This window comes from Mus musculus, chromosome 6, assembly GCF_000001635.26.
Source record: "Mus musculus strain C57BL/6J chromosome 6, GRCm38.p6 C57BL/6J".
Classification (NCBI taxonomy): domain Eukaryota; kingdom Metazoa; phylum Chordata; class Mammalia; order Rodentia; family Muridae; genus Mus; species Mus musculus.
Window position 1 is genome coordinate 126,724,356 of NC_000072.6, and position 16,547 is coordinate 126,740,902.

General features: G+C 48.8%; 1 protein-coding gene and 1 long non-coding RNA gene across 7 annotated transcripts in view; one reads left to right on the top strand and one right to left on the bottom strand.

Annotated features, from left to right (window-relative positions):
• Kcna6 (potassium voltage-gated channel, shaker-related, subfamily, member 6) overlaps window positions 1–16,479 on the bottom strand; it is a 32,507-nt gene extending 16,028 nt beyond the window's left edge. The window contains exons 1-2 of one of the 4 annotated variants that reach the window (XM_006505638.4): window positions 10,860–16,479; window positions 3,125–3,230 (exon numbers count right to left, since the gene is read on the bottom strand). In XM_006505638.4, coding sequence (XP_006505701.1) covers window positions 13,980–15,569 — 1,590 coding nt within the window. In that variant the 5' untranslated portion in view covers window positions 15,570–16,479 and the 3' untranslated portion in view covers window positions 3,125–3,230; window positions 10,860–13,979. The remainder of the gene's footprint in view (window positions 1–3,124; window positions 3,231–10,859) is intronic. The other 3 variants (XM_011241228.3, XM_006505639.4, NM_013568.6) reach the window with 3 other exon arrangements.
• The window catches only part of Gm33581, a 42,424-nt gene that overhangs the window by 7,900 nt on the left and 17,977 nt on the right, over window positions 1–16,547 (top strand). The window lies entirely within an intron of this gene.

The following is a 16,547-nucleotide window of genomic DNA, read 5'->3' on the forward strand; positions in this document are numbered from 1 at the left end:
TGGCTAAGTTGGTTGCTGAGCATTCATCCAAGGAAAGGACCAGACAGGAGGGAAGAAATTTAAGGTGCAACAGGTGGGGTGTGACTGGAACATGAGGGAAAGAGCAAAGACCAGGAATCTCAGACAAAAGCTACATCAAGGAGTTAACACTTGAGTAATGTCTCCTGTGAGTCTTCAGAAGGTACCTGGCACCATTAGGACATTTGTAATGCAGAGCAGAGCAGAGCACTTTTAGATCCACAGTCTCCTCTCCTCTTCTCTCTTCCCCTCTTCCCATCCCTTCCTTTCTCCCTCTTCCTCCTGTCCCTCCCCATTTTTGCCCTCTTACAGCACCTGTATTGAACCTAGAGCCTCTTTCATGAGATTCAAGTGGTTTAAAACTGAGCTACAACCCCAGCCCTCATGATACCTTTGACACAGGTCCTTTAAGGAGCCCAGGTTGGCCTTAAACGTTCTCTGTAGCCCAGATGGGCCTCAAATTTTTATTCTTTCTATCTCAGCCTCTTGAGTACCTGTGGTTGTTTGCATGTGCCTCATGTGTGGCTAGGAGTCTCTTCCTGCCTGCCTGTTCCATGTAGGCTAGTCTGACTCTCTATGTGCCACTCAGGTCAGCCCACTTACTTGAAAATAAAGACAGTCCTGGTGGCTGTATATAGAGCAGATGCTTTATCTGCGAACCAAGTCATAGTTTCCACTGACTTGTAATCCCAAGGAAGAATGCTCACCTCACATACATGATTAAAGGCACATTCATAAGTCTGCTTACCTGTGCGCTCAAGCAACCCAGTCACTCTGCCCAGCAAGAGCAGCCCAGATGTCAGGCAAGGGTGACCACGTGACCTGTCCACACTCAGCTAGTTCCCAGTCCTGTAGGTGGTGTACTCTGACCTCAGCAGCTTATCATTCATAGTGATCGCTCGGGAGCTTATCTTAGTCTGTGGCATTTTCAACATGGAATCAGGTTTCTCTAAAAAAAGGGTGTTAAGGCCTCCTCACATAAGGCATGTTTGTTAGAACCAAGTGTTCAATGACTGCAAATGAAAGCATGAAAATATATGATATGTGTGTGTATGCATATGTATATATATACATATATATATGTATATATACATATATGTGTGTATATATATATGTATATATGTATATATACATATATAGAGAGAGTATAAGAGAGAGAGAGAGAGAATAACTAACTACATGCTACTGAATGTTTATTGGATGCCAGGCTTCCTGTGTGCCAGACATGACCAGAGATAACAAGATCTCTCACACTTCTACCCGAGACTTCCATTGGTCACTCTTGTTTCACAGAAGAGTTAAAACTCAGAGCCTCCTAACTCTCCCAATGCCACACACTCCACAGAATGGGGATGGCAGTGTCAAGGCATGCGCACTTCGTCTTCTGACTGCACTGTTGTCAGGATGGCATCCTCATCCAGCATGACCCTGCGGGGTGGGACATGTCGCGCTGCACGTCTGCAGAAGTGTCATCTTGGGGTCTAAATACAGTTAGGACTCCTTCTCAGAGACCCCACTCTGAAGCATACACTTCAATATATGCCCCTTGTTTCTCCACTGGGAGAAAAGACTCTCAGATCTATTTGGCTACAGCTGCCATTTCCTTTGGCTGCAGTGGAGGGAGGCATTAGAATTGTGAATATAGCAGCCCGTTCTACTTCCTAGGTCTATTGACTGAATGTTGTTCTGCAAGTTTGCCTACCCTGGGCAAATTTTTAATTTTTTCTATGGCCCACTTTCAGTAAAACTTAGTTCCAATAAGAAAATAATTACCTTCTACACCAACAACCTTTCACACACACACACACACAGACACACACCACACACACAGGCGTGCACACACCTTGTCCTAGTCCATTTTCTGTTGCCATGGTAAACACCACAACCAAAAGCAACTTGGGGAAGAGAGGATTTATTTTGGCTTACCGCTTACAGTCCATTATGAAGGGAATCGGGGCAGGAACTGAAGGCAGGAACTGGAGCACAAAGCATGAAGGAGTGTTGCTTACAGGCCCACACTCATTGCTCACTCAGCCTGCATTCTTACACAATCACTTGCCCAGGGATGGTACTGCCCCTGGTGAGCTGGTCCCTCCCACATCAACTGTCAATCAAGGCTTGCCTACAGGTCAATCTCATAGAAGCATTTTCTCAGTTGAAGTTCCATCTTCCCAGAGTCTGGCTTTTGTCAAGTTGACAAAAATTAGCCAACACAAAGCTACTGGGGAAACTGAGGCAGCCACATACTGAATGAAGGCTCATGGTGAATTTTCTTGTATACCAGTCTGGTCAAACTTCTTCTGCCCTACTGCAGGAGGTAGATATTTTTCTGTCTTTCAGGAATGAAAGATGTCCCTGAGGAAATATGACTTTAACATGTCGGTTCCTCTCAGAATTCTAAGGCTTTATCACTGACTGACTCTGGCCTCAACTAACCTTTTGAATTCCAGGCCTGAATCATTTTAATAAAATTATAGGTAAAGCAAGACAATGGGAAGAGCCTTTACTCCCCCCACTTGAGGCCCTTATGCTGGGACAGTTACAACCCTGCAGCCATTTAACTTCTGAGCAACAAAGTTCAAGCCGGGAGGTTTCACCGGAAAGCTCGTATTTGTCACATTTGTAAGAATCATCCAAAGGAGGAAAGAATCATTGTTGGCTCCTGGTTTTAGAAGTCCCAGACTTTGGATGCTTGGCCTCATGCACTTGAACAGAAAGAATTGTGTGGCCCCGACATTGTTTTACCTTGTGATAGATAGGAAGCTGACAGAGAGACTGGGATTGGGGCTGGGACATATCTTGCAACACAGAACATCAAACACCCTAACATCACAGCCAGACACCCTTTCCAACACATCCCCTGAGTAACTTACTTTCTCCTGCCTTCCTGAGCCCTGCCTCCTCAAGTTCACACCACCTGTTGAGGACCAAGCATGCACTATAGAAGCCTTTAGGGACATAGCATATTCAGAATATGACATAGTGAGAGCCAATTGCAAACATCCTAGGCAGAGAGGCAAGCAAGAAGCCAGGGATGAGCATGACGTCCCACAGAACTCGACAGGTGGGTACCAAGTGCCAACCCTCATCTCGGAAATCCACTTACTCTCACTTCTGAGTCCATGTTCTAAATCCGTGTCTGTCCTGGGCAGCAGGAATGGAACGGTGGGTTACAGCTTGTATCTTTAATGCTCTCCAAAAGCCTCCCACTACTGGAAAGTAACAAAAAGTTTTAAGATGTCATTTGGGAGTCTCAGCTCCTCCCGGGTAGTTATCAGGCTGAACATAGGACCTATGAGGCCAGACATCTTGTCTTTCGAAAGAAAGACACCCAAACTCGAGACCTGTGTATAAAGTGCTGTTTCTTGAAGTTAGGTTACATCTGGCCCATGAACCAAAAGTGACACTTTAGGACCACTCATAAGAAGTAGACACCCTGTAGTGGTAATGTAGGTCAACTCCTAAGGGGTAGACGCCCCGCAGTGGCTCTTTGGAATGTTTGCAGTCCTGTTACATCAAGTACCAGCAGGATACATGTGAAAAGTGATTGAATGAATTCAACAGACACCCACATTCAGGGCAATGTGCTGGGCTCCTACTGGTTCACACAGGTGGGCTCATAGGTAAACACTCTCTGCCATGAAGCACAGACAACAGGCTTCAGTAGCCAACACAAACTATCTTCTCTGTCTTTCCAGACTTTTCCTTTTCTTTTCAGCAAAGCTGGATTACCTGAAAGCAGCCCAGAGCTGTTCTGAGTTATGGTTCAGCCACCATGGCTCCTTTAAGCTTTATTTTCCTGACCCCCAGTCCTGTGATTTATGAAGGAGATCTTTAACTCAATGGAAGCACCCTCCTCCTTCTTCCCAAGTTCAGAGCAAAGGGGCACAGGGAAGCAATAAGAAGCCAGTTTCGGCCTCCCAGGGCTTCAGGAGATAGTCGAGCTCCTGGATAAGATGCTAGTATTTTTCATCCCTTCCCTCATCTCCTAAATAGGCGTCTCTAAAAAGCTCTCATTTTCCTCATTTTCCATCACTGACTATTTCCTTCACTCTAGTCACTAAATTTAACAGAAAACTCCAACCTCGAAAGTTAAAGAAACTCTTAACAGGGCAGAATAGAAGCTGGAGTGTGGCTGCCGGGACCATCACTCTCATGCCTCCCTGCTCAGTGCTGAATAAGGCTGTTCCTCCCAACCCTTCCATAGCATAGAAGGCAGCTGCCAGATGCTGGTTCTCCAGCCAGGCCTGCCAGGAAGGGAGAGGGGAAAGATCAAATTCAAAATCACGTCGCTATACTTCCCATGGGCCACTCTGCCAAACAGTGTGGCTGGTGGGGAATGAACAAGGTTACTCACTTCTGTTTAAGTTCACACAGTCCTTTGGTTTTCCACTGTCTTTAGGAAGGTGCTGGGATCAGATAATAATCGGGGGTCCTGGAATCCACTCTGCCCCAGGGTCTTGCGGTGTTGAATTTAGCCCTTTCGATTCTCTGCCTCTGTTTCCTCTTTCTTACATGAGACATTTACCACCCGCTTTCAGCTCTCACACCCCATCCGTCTGCAACCCTTTGGAACTGTTCCTTGTGCAGCTTGGGAAGGGAAAGGAAGAGGCTCCCGTCTGGGTTTAGTTAGAAACAAGTTTGCTTTTTTAAAAGACTTCTATTTTACCCATCCCAGTCTTCCAGGATACATCCGCACATTTCTGTATATGAAATCACATCCTCGGGAAAATTATTTTAGGAAATTCTACTGTGACTCCTCTAGGCAAACAGCCTTCTGGTACAACCAAGAACTATCCAGATTATATACATATATACGTATATGAGTATATGCATATCATAGTCTATTGAAATAATTGCAGTCAACAGGGACACTGTCTTTGTTTGAGGATGCAGGTGGCCTGCCTGGCCCCAATTCAGCTTCTCACTCAATGTCACTGAGGGCCCCTCAACTAGTCAGAGCTGGCCACTCCATTTAACTGGCAGGATCATCTGGGCCTCATCATGCTACCTTGAGAGGCTACTGGTATTAGCGTCCTTGTTTTGCAGATGTTAAAACTGAAGCTTGAGCCAAGCAGTGGTGGTGCACGCCTTTAATCCCAGCACTTGGGAGGCAGAGGCAGGCAGATTTCTGAGTTCGAGACCAGCCTGGTCTACAGAGTGAGTTCCAGGACAGACAGGGCTACACAGAGAAAACCTGTCTCAAAAAACCAAACCAAAACCAAAACAAAAACAAAAACAAAAAACCTGAAGCTTGGTAAGGTTAAATGAGGTGCAGACTCAAGTTCAACTTTAAAGGCAAACAAACTATGCATCTCTTAATCCAAAAACAATAGGGCAGGCATGCACCCTTGCTCCAGGCTGGGTCCCTCATGAAAAGCAGCAAGGAGCTGGCAATGGGCAGAACATCCTGGGTTGTGTGTAACCTCTAGGAGAGCTAAAGCTCCCAAATAGAGACAAGCAAGTTGGGAAGCTAGCTTGTTCCAGCAGAATCCCCTGTGCACTCCATCTTAAAGGAGCGCAGAGAAGCTGGAGCAAGTCTTAGAGATGGACGCTAAAAGCTGCCGCTCAGCAAAGCAGAGAAGGGTCAGGGCAGCCTGAGGGTGGCTGGGGAACAAATGAGTGGTACGGATGAGGCAATGGTGACCGCAGTAACAAGGGGCTCAAAGGGAAGAAGTTCCATATCTAAGGTGAATGAACAGGGAGATGCAGGCATATAGACAGGAGCAGATACTGATCTCACAGATGCAGGTGCAGCTGTGGGTGTAGATGCAAACACAGACACAGGTGCAGATACTGGTGAAGATCGATACAGACAGAGATGCAGTATCTGATGCAGACAGACGCAGAGGCATACAGATACAAACAGAGGTAAAGTGGCAGATGCACATGAAGATGCAGATATAGATGCAGATAGATGCAGAGGTGCAGCAATGCAGACAGACCCAGATGCAGACATAGATGAAGACAGATACAAATGGAGATGCAAGTGCAGAGTGCAGTCGCAAATGCAGACAGAGATGAAGACACAAGTGCAGATATGCATGACAGACAGATGGAGATGAAAACACATGTGCAGATGCAGATGGATACAGACAAAGATGCAGGAACAAATGCAGACATAGATGCACATACCGGTGCACAGACAGGAACAGATGGAGACAAAGGTGCAGATGCAGACAGACACACAGAGAGATGAAGATGCAGGTGCATAAGGATACAGATGTAGACTCAGGTGGAGACACAGAAGAAGACGCAGATACATATACAGAGCTCACGTGCTTTCCAAGCCTGTAGAAAAACGCATTAATACCTGCAGCTTTCCTATCAGAGATACAATGATAGGCAAATAATAACCTACACATAGTCAGGAAACACAGCCATGGTTTTCTCACTCAGTACCAAAAACACCCAGGCATGCATTCTTCCCATAACACTGGCAGTGGATCACACATATTTTCGAGTCCTTGAATATGCCATAACCCTTCTTACCTCAGTCTCTCTTGCCAACCAAAGAGGACAACTCAACTGCCTGCCTGCCTACCTATCTACCTACCTATCTTGTTTCATTATGCAAAAATATGATAATCAATATTATCCATATTTAATTTTTATTATTTTATGGCTATGGGATGATTTACCTGCATGTGTGTGCATCGTGTGCATTTTCAGTTCCTGCAGAGACCAGAAAAGGGGGTTGGATTCCCTGGAACTGGAGTTAGAGCTGTCTATTACTATACAGGGTCTGGGAATTGAACCTTGGTCTTTTGGAAGAACCAGTACTCTTAAATGCTGAACCATCTCTCCAGACCCAAAATATTCTATCTTAAAATAGAGATTGCTCTTTTAAACACTTTGCATATATGAATTCATTCAGCCCTAAGAACAGCCCCATCAGATCAATGTTGATATTATCCCCCATGTAACAGAAAGGGAAACTGAGTTGCAGGACAGCTTCATACTTGCCTGGGGTCACTCAGTAGGAAAGGATTTAAACCTGAACCCCTGGCTCATCACCACTTTATTCTAAAGCAGTGACTCTCAACCTGTGAGTCATGACCCCTTTCGGGGAAGTGGAGTGTCAAAAGGACCTTTACACAGAGGTCACCTAAGACCAACCGAAAACATAGATGTTTACATTACAATTTATAACAGCAGCAAAATTGCAGTAATGAAGTAGTAACAGAAATGAATTTATGGTTGGAGGGGGGGTCATCACAACCTGAGGAACTGTTTTAAAGGGACACAGCATTGGGAAGGTTAAGAACCATTGCTCTAAAACCTAATAGCAAAGAGCCCCACCCAGGTTTCAGAAGACCATAAAGGGCAAGAACCCTTGGGGTTCCTTAACCTTGGGAGGCTGCAGAGTACCTTCAGCTTCCTCGGGCAAGGGTATAAGAGCTCAGCCAGAGTTCTGCAGACTCTTACAGCTGCATGACAGTCATACTGTGTGTTCTCTCAGAGCACATCTCTGCTGCCGGGAGCAGGTTCATCTCCAGGAGACAGCGGTTGTCAAGCCCCCCCCCCCCCCCCCAGAGAACAGCAAGCTTGTCAAAAATAGCAGCTCGTAGACTGCGTAGCTGCAATTTCCTTTCCGAATGTCGGCTTTGCTTTCACTGAAGGGCCCAGGTCTGAATGCATTCTGTGCATCCAGCAGCAGACTGCCCTAAGGTTCCAGGATTGGTTTCTAACGGCAGACATCTGCATGGAGGAGTCTAAAAGGATGTGGAAAGCAAATCTTACCACTTAACCCATGGGTCTGTGGACTCGACTCAGGGAAATTTCCTCTATAATATCAGTGATGAGGTTAGAGTTAAATTTTTTAAAAATTGTCATAAACCTGAGCTGGGTAGGCCCCGGAGAGGTCAAGGTTAGACCAGCATTTATATTCCCAGTATAAAAGAGGGAAAGAGACCAACACTGAGTTTCTGACTAGTGGGTCTCTTTCCCTCTTTTATACTGGGAATGAGTCGATATCTTTTAGAAATAACCCTTCAAAAGCTGTAAATGGCAGCTCGTCCCCCTCTGTAGGAGCTGTGTAAACAAGTGCATGAGGACAGAGAGAGAGCAGAGAGACCAGAGGAGCCACTCAGAGTAAAGAAAACACCACAGTCTGCAGCCCCATGAGGCCCTAGAACCCAGAGCAGGAAGGCAGCAGCAGGAGAAGCAGGCGCCCATCTGTCCCCATCCCAGTGGCCTGTGTCTGGCAATATGTGTCCTCCCTCCAAAACCCTGGGCTCCAGGCCTCATTCTGCCATGAGGTGTCTGTGCAATGGAGTCTAAAAGGGACATGGGCAGTGACTCCTACAGCTGAACACATGAATTCCTCTTTCTCCCGTAAGTGACCATGACACATCAGAAGGAGAACACACTTCCCTTCCTCAGGCAATAGCACGCCATCAAGACCAATCAGAGTTAAGGCAGCAGTTCCAGCAGACGGCTCAGGGAGCCTGGCATCTCCTGGGAATGGGATCTTTCTTGGCATTTACATGGAGATGCAAAGTGAGAGAAATAGCACTGCCAGCCAAGCCTGCATCACAGAAGCGAGGGATTGAGGGCAGAAGACAAGCTGTAGAATGAGAGGTGTCACGTGGAGGGAAAGGCCCAGAGGAAGGACAAGGCCCTGCGGGCATCAGGAATCCAAAGGGACACCAGGCTGAGCTCTTGTAGGCACTATGAGATGCATGATTAATTCTGACCGCCTTAGTTTAAGCAAAGCCTGGAGGACTGCAGGTTCCTGTCTACAGAGCTAAAAAGGGTTAATGATGACCTTGGGGAAGAGTGGGAGAGGGTGAAGAAGAACTACATTTAGTTGTCAATGCTTACAGATGCAAGGATTTGGTGGTTTGGGGAGCCTTAAGGGGTTGTTTTGTTCAGAAAGAAAAAACGAAGTCCTTGAGCAAGCCCTTGACCCTACTCCTATGTACTATGACGCATGCCATACCTGCTCACCAAAAAGTGGCCTGATGGTCTTCAGAGAAATACTAAGCTTGTAAATCTCATGAAAGCTTGACAGTCAAAATAAAACACCACAACAGACTCACATACACACACCCCACACATGCCACATACATACCACAAACATACCTATACCACACACACCACACATACCCCACAGACACCCCACACACATATGCCACACAAAAAAACACACATACATATACCATACCCCGTATTTATACCTCCCACAGACACACCCCCACCCCCATAGAGACACCATAGAGCCCATAGAGACCCCAGACACTACACACACACACACACACCACATACACCACCGACACACAGACACACACCCCAAGAGACCTCACAGACACAAAACACCTACCTCACACACCACACATACTACACACATACCTTACAGAGACAACACACACACTACACATGTCACATACTACAGACAATACATACACATACTACACACCACACACATCCTCACAACCACTTCACACCACAGACATACACACATATACTTCACAGAGCCCTCACAGACACCATACACACACATACACTGGGACACATGGACGGACACACACCACTTCTTGGTATTTTGTGACAGCTGCAAAGGAGCAGCTACAGGATAAATCTGAAGTATGCCCACATGTCAGAAGAAAAAGAACTGTCACTCTGATCCACATAGCATGCATATGGGCCATCCTCTTTAATTTATAAAACTAGACCTTTGTCCCAGGTCAAAAGAAGACTTGGGTTATAAGACTCCTGCCTCCCTCACCCAAGTCATATGACTATCAATACATCTGTTTTAGAGCAGTTATGTCACCCTCAAAAGTTCTCTGGTACTCCTTTAACAGCCTGTGTTGATCCTGGCATGACCTGATGGCCACCAGAACATATTGAGGTAGAGAGAACTTCACCCTATGCTCCGGGGCAGGGACGGTCCACACTCTCCCTACGGACTAGCCAGTGAACCCTGGCCTTCCACATCAAGAAGTGTCCCCTGTACTTTACACCTCCAGGAATGCCTTTTTTTTCCTGCCCTGCCTTGAGCACACAAGCGACCAGCCAGAGGCTAAGTAAGCCTTCATGGGCGTGCAGGGAAGTTATGGGGTCTGCCTCGAGTTAAGGCTCCCTCCTGGCTAGTCCAATTTTCCGTTTTACGCTTTTACAATTTCTTTTATTTCAACCTCTCTGCAAAACTCCTGAGGTTGATGGACCCTGAGATGGACATACTCCAGTACCAAATCACTGAGTATCTGAGATTCAAATTCACTGTCTGTTTTTCTGTCTGTCTGTATGTCTCTCTGTCTGTCTCTCACCACATTCTTTCCTCCTGTCATCTTTCTTCTTTTATCCTAGCATTTTCATGCTCAAGAAATCTCCAGAAGACATTTTACTAACAGAGTAGAATATCCTAGGATTGTGTATGTGCCGCCCCTCCAGGAACAGAGAGTGCACAAGGGAAATATGGGGCCCAGGGAAACAGGGAACCCTCTTGACATCATCCCAGGTCACAGCTATCCTGTAGTTCAAGGTATGCCCTCCCCCAGCAATGCTGAAGAGGCTCCCCAAAGCCAAAAGATGTGGAGAGGAAGAGAAAGGAGATAGAAATATACATGCAAGACAGATGCCATTTAAATGGGGGGAGGGAGAAGAGAATCAGGGGAGGAAAAAAAAAGACAGAGTGGGAAGGAGAGGAAGACTGAGAGAAGAGATGGAGAAAAATCAAGGGGAGAGAGAATCAGAAAATAGGGGACACAATCAGGTGAAGGCAGACAGAGCCACACAGCAGGAAAGATGGACAACAACACCGTGCTTTCCCCAAACACTGAGCCCACCCCCTCCCCATTCTGTCAAGGATGAAATACCTCTATTGGGGGACCTACCTCAGAGGCAAGAAAGGCCAGCTGTCCCTTGCTCCTCTGGGATGCTAGGCAGGAGGGCTGTCCTCATCCCAAGCAGAAATTGGCAGTCCCAGAGTATCCTCTGGGAGCCCCCACTGGCTTACGTCAGTCATCGAGATGGCTTGAACCCCACCTTCTTGAGCAGCTGTGGTCCTATTGATCCAGCTGTTGAGGCAGCACAAGGTGGTGCATGGTCTCTTGATGACACGGTTACATCATCCACATGGAGGCTCAGAAGCAGGGAGAGCTCACTGGACAAAATTCTCCACAAAAACTTGATAGTCACAGCCTCTCAGTTTCTGTCTGACATCTTAAGAATCACTTCTGTAATTTTGCCAGGAGCAGTGTTGCTCCCTGGGAGGGAGGAGTTTCATCCTTCTTGATCTCTCTTAGGGCTGGGAAGAACCTGCGCCTGAGATGAGAATACCATGACATCCCAGATTGGTGTCATCTGTGTCCTCAAGGCCCAGTCTGGCTGCGATGGAGGGGACATTTTATACCCCTCTCTGAGGTCTTCCTTTGAAAACCTTAACCTTGCTTCTGGCTGAATTGGGCAGGTTTTAAGCATTCAAGTTTCTGAAGACTCGGAGTAAGATGTGGCGGCTTCCATGACCATACAGGGAACCAGGAAGAAAGGTCTAGGCAGGAAGTGTTGGGAATCTACTCCCTCCACATTGCCAAAGGTCCTGAGTCCTTATTTTAGTTCTGCCAATGCCTAAACCAATAGATTGGAGGTGTTCCCGTGTGAGAAGCTGGGATATGTAGTCTGTTCTCCCTTGATACCCAAATCAGTAGAGAGAACAGTCTGGAAGGTTGCTACAGCAACCAGAGTCCCTGGAGAGCCTGGCTCTCCACAAACCTTTTACTTTCAGGCATGCTCTGACTTGAAAAGGCAATGTTTGCATAAGGACAGGGACAGTGATGAGGGTGACAATCTATACATACACAGAGGTCCATGCACACATGTCCCCCCATCCACCCTCAGCTGGAGACATCCCTTTGGCCACTGGGGTGGGCATGGAGTAACTAAAATCATTGGAAACAGAAAGTACTTTCTTACTGGCCTTAGAATAGATCTCTGAGTCTCAACCATCTCAGCCTTTTACTATGTTGCAGGCTTGGAGAAGTTAAGCTCCCAGATAAGGTGACTTCTGGCCACCAAGTCTAATGCAAGAATACACTCCTTTTCTGACGGGTGAGAGAAAGGATGGAGAGACCCAGCCCAAGATGGCAGGGAGCGACTTAGAGAGCTGATGGTCTACGATGGCCTAGTCTTAGGCTTTGGATCCATGGTAGAAAGTTCTGAGGAAAGGCCATGCCTTTGAGAGATAGGCAGGCAGTATAGTGAACTAAAACTCAAGGCCATTACTATAATTCACACATTTGCATAGCATCCTCCCCACCCTCCTGGGTGAGTTTATTGATAATTCCCCATGAGGTAAGGAGGCGAAGACATTAATGTTCTCATTTAATGGGTGGGGGGAACTGAGGCACAAAGAGGGACCATGACACCAGAGTTACCCTGTAAAGCTGTGGCAAAACTCAGAGTGGAGCCACAGTGGCCTCTCAAGCCAACCATCAAGGTCACTCCTTCCTAAGTTGTTCTTCAGGGAAAAAAAAAATCTTTTGAAAAGCCATTCCCTTCGAAGAGTCTTAAAGCATCAATAGAAAATTAAAAACATGTTAACAGTCCTTTGAGTTTCAGAGCTGTACCCATGAGAACTGAGAAGAGTGTATCACAGTTTATCAAAGGCAAAACTGAATGGCAATGTTACTGGGGGAGGGGGCAGTGGGCAGCTGGGAGGGTGGCAGTGATTTCACAATGGGAGAAGATGGCTTGGTCCAAGTAGGAACGACCGAGTTACCTTAGCAGGCCCAATGCAGCTCCAAAGGAAGAGCTGAGCAGACAAACGTTTGCTTGACTCAGCAAAATCCTCTAAGAGAGAGGCTGCCAACAAAATGACCGTGCCCTTCCCTGGCTCCCAACCAAAGGCTGTTGCCTGTGGCATAAGAGGAAAGCTATGCTGGCATTCAATGTGTGAACTCACCTGTCTGTAGGTTACAGCTGAGGTTGCTTTATAAAAACAAATCCATTTGCAATCCTAGGTCAGATTCCCAGGAAAAAGGGTGGAGGATATCTTAAAGAGGTCTGAGCTAATCTGGAGGAATTGGCTGCTGTCTGCAGCAGAGTCCCTCTGCCTGTTCTAAGTGACAGTCTCTGCTTAAGTGGCACCTTGCTTCAGATATGTGGTCCAGCCAGTCCTTTGGCTCTGGTCAGCCTTTTCTCCTGTCTCTGTAGTTCTATTTTCCAGTTCCTCTGCACACGAAGGCGCTTGCACATAAAAAGAACTTGGCTCTGAGAAAGTGCCAAGTTTCTTCCTGGAAGCGCAAGGAAGTCATGGAATCAGAGTGGTGAGGACTAATGTAGACCCCTGCCAGCATCTCCTGTGACAGATCACAACTAGAGAAATCCACCGGCCCCCATTGGTCTAAAACTGACCTTCATGTCCTTCAAATAATCCAGTTGGGTAGTATTTTCTCTAATTCCATCCAAATTTAGCCATATCTTTCAAAGCCGTGCAGCTAATAGCTCTACCAGTCAGAAGATGGCTTGGGCACTAAAATGCCAAGCTGAAATCTTTTCCATTCTCCAGATTCTGCCAGTGACCAAGTGACCAGAAGCTAAGTAAGGAAGGTGCATGACCCAAAGCAAAGGACACTAAAGAAGGGACCTGAGTGTAGCTGCTTCCTATTCTACTGGTGTCACCATTCCTAGAGATATTACAAGACCCAGGCATGAAAACTCAGTCTTGAGGGAAGATCAGTCAGAAACGTGCATCTCATCCACGTGACTGATGGGCATGATTGGGTGGCACCGTTGAAATTTCCAAAATGTCACTAAGATGGAGAAACCTCGAATGCTGCGAGGATCGAGCAACAGTCTACAGTCCAGATATTTGGTCCAAGATGCCATGTACTGTGTTAGGGGGGAGGGGGGTTCGAGGTCCTCTGGAGCTAAGGCGGAAGTAGTGAGCATGAGAAGGAAGCCTGAGAGATGACTTGCTCAGAGCTCCTGTTTTCCTGCAGGCCTGCCCGCATCCATCAAACCTCGGTGAGCATCCTTTTCTCCGCATAAGCTCGATGTGGAGTCGGAAGGTAGCTGGGCCGGCGTTCCCGTGAAGCCTCGGCAAAGTCAGGTTTGCCAAGCCCATTGTCCGTTGCCTTCAAGTCCGGAGTGGGCTGCCCACAAGTGACGTGGGTATACTGGCCTTGCTCCTCCTGCTCCGTCTCTCGGTGGTAGAAGTAGTTGAAATTGGAGACAATGACCGGTACCGGTAATGCAATGGTGAGGACCCCAGCAATGGCGCACAGTGAGCCCACAATCTTGCCCCCTACCGTCATGGGGTACATGTCCCCATAACCTACCGTGGTCATTGTAACCACAGCCCACCAGAAGGCATCTGGGATGCTAGGGAAGAGCGAGTCAACATCATCAGCCTCTGCGAAGTAGACAGCGCTGGAAAAGAGGATGACTCCGATGAAGAGGAAGAAGATGAGCAGCCCGAGCTCCCGCATGGACGCCTGTAAGGTCTTACCCAGGATCTGCAGCCCCTTGGAATGGCGGGAGAGCTTGAAGATTCGGAACACCCGGACCAGGCGGATCACCCTGAGGATGGCTAGGGACATGGCCTGCTGCCCATTCTGACCACTGCCACCACTCACAGACTGCTGCTCGTGACGTTGCACTAGCTCGGTGCCCAAGGTGATAAAGTAGGGGAAAATGGCCACCAAGTCAATGATGTTCATGATATTGCGAAAGAAGGCCGCCTTGCTGGGACAGGCAGAGAAGCGCACCAGGAGCTCAAACGTGAACCAGACGATACACAGAGTTTCCACCAAGAAGAAGGGGTCTGTGAAGAAAGAACCCCCGAGAGTACTAAGTGAAGATGTTCCTCCAGTCCCCAACCCCCCAGAGGGAATGCTACCAGGAAATGCATAGGAATCTTCATCCTCATCTTCTTCCTCGTGGCTCCTGGAGGCCGGAGACAAGCGGGTCCCACTACCCTCGTTGCTTCCACCGCGCCCATCTGCACGGAATTGAGGCAAGGTCTCCAGGCAAAAGATGACGATGGAGATGAGGATGACCAATACTGAGACGATGGCGATGCCTCGGGCGGGCCCGGAACTCTCCGGGTACTCAAAGAGAAGCCAGACCTGTCGCTGGAAAGGCTGGGAGGGGAGTGGTTTCTCATCCTCGCCACCTTCGGGCAGGCAACCCTCATCCTCCCGGAAGGCCGCCAGGGCTTCCTCTCCCAACTGATAGAAGCGGATCTCTTCCATAAAAATGTCCAGGGGCACATTAACAGGCCTGCGCAGGCGACCTCCAGATTGATAGTAATAAAGGATAGCGTCGAAGCTGGGTCGGTTGCGGTCAAAGAAGTACTCGTTCCTCAAGGGGTCAAAGAAACGGACTCTGCGGCCAGGGTCTCCTAGCAGCGTGTCAGGGAACAGCGACAGGGTGCGCAGCTGCGTCTCGAAGCGCAGCCCGGAGATGTTGATCACCAACCTCTCACTACTACAGCAGCCGCCGCCGCCCTCGGCCTCCTGGAACTCACCCGCATCCTGTTGCTCCCCCTCCGGCCCACGGACCTCCCCCGGCGCCGCCAGCGTCAGGGATTTCTCCGATCTCATGTCACCTCGGCGGTGCGCTCCCCGCCACTAGGACGGCGCCCACGACACGAGCTCCAGAGAGCGGCACCCGCTTCACAGCTTCGGCTGTGCCCTCCTTTAGGGTGGGGCCCGTGCTCTGACCTGGCGGTTAGGTCGGTGAGCCCTGCAGCTGGTCCCTCTGCCAGGCTAGGTCTGGGAAGTGGCTCTGGCTCTCAATAGCCGCGCCTCCGTGCTCAGGATTTCTGAGATGCCTGGAACCCGCAAACTGTCGCGCGCGTGAAACTGGCTGCCCGAAAAGACGCGTGGCTTAGCTCTCGATGGTGCCTAAAACTGGGCTCAGGACCCACAGGTCCGCCCTCCAGACCTGCTGGCTCTCACCAGGTCCTACTGCGCTTCTCCAGCTGCACACGACTCTGGGTTGCCGCTGGTACCTAAGCGCCAGATGCGCCTCCCTCTGGCTCACCAAAGACTCCTGCCCGGGCTCGGCCTCCGCCTCCGCCCTACGTCCACCACCGAACTAGGTCTGGCCAAGGTCGCGATTGCAGCCGCCACCTTCTTCCCCAGGAGCTAGCTGTTCTAGAGGCCTCGGAATCGCCCTGGGCCTTCCCGGGCGCCGAAGCGCGGAGACCCACCTCCCCACCGCTTCAAGCCTTGCCTGCACCCGCAGCAGCCCCAGCAGCAGCAACAGCAGCAGCAGCAGCAGCAGCAGCAGCAACAGCAGCAGCAGGCTCAGCTCTCAGCTCTGCCCTTCCTCCTTAACACACTCTCCAAGTGACGTGGCAGGCCCCGCCTGCTGCCCACCCCACTCTCACATCACACCCCTTACCCAGTCAGGGGCTGCAGCAAGCCTGGATGCTGGGGAGAGATGTGTATACTTGCCTCCCCAGTAATCTTTCCCGCGCTCTCCTGGCATGCCTCTTGCTTTCTCACATTCACACGCACGCCCCCACCCCCACCCCAACCAAGCCGCAGTATCCTAATAACACACCCACTCCATCT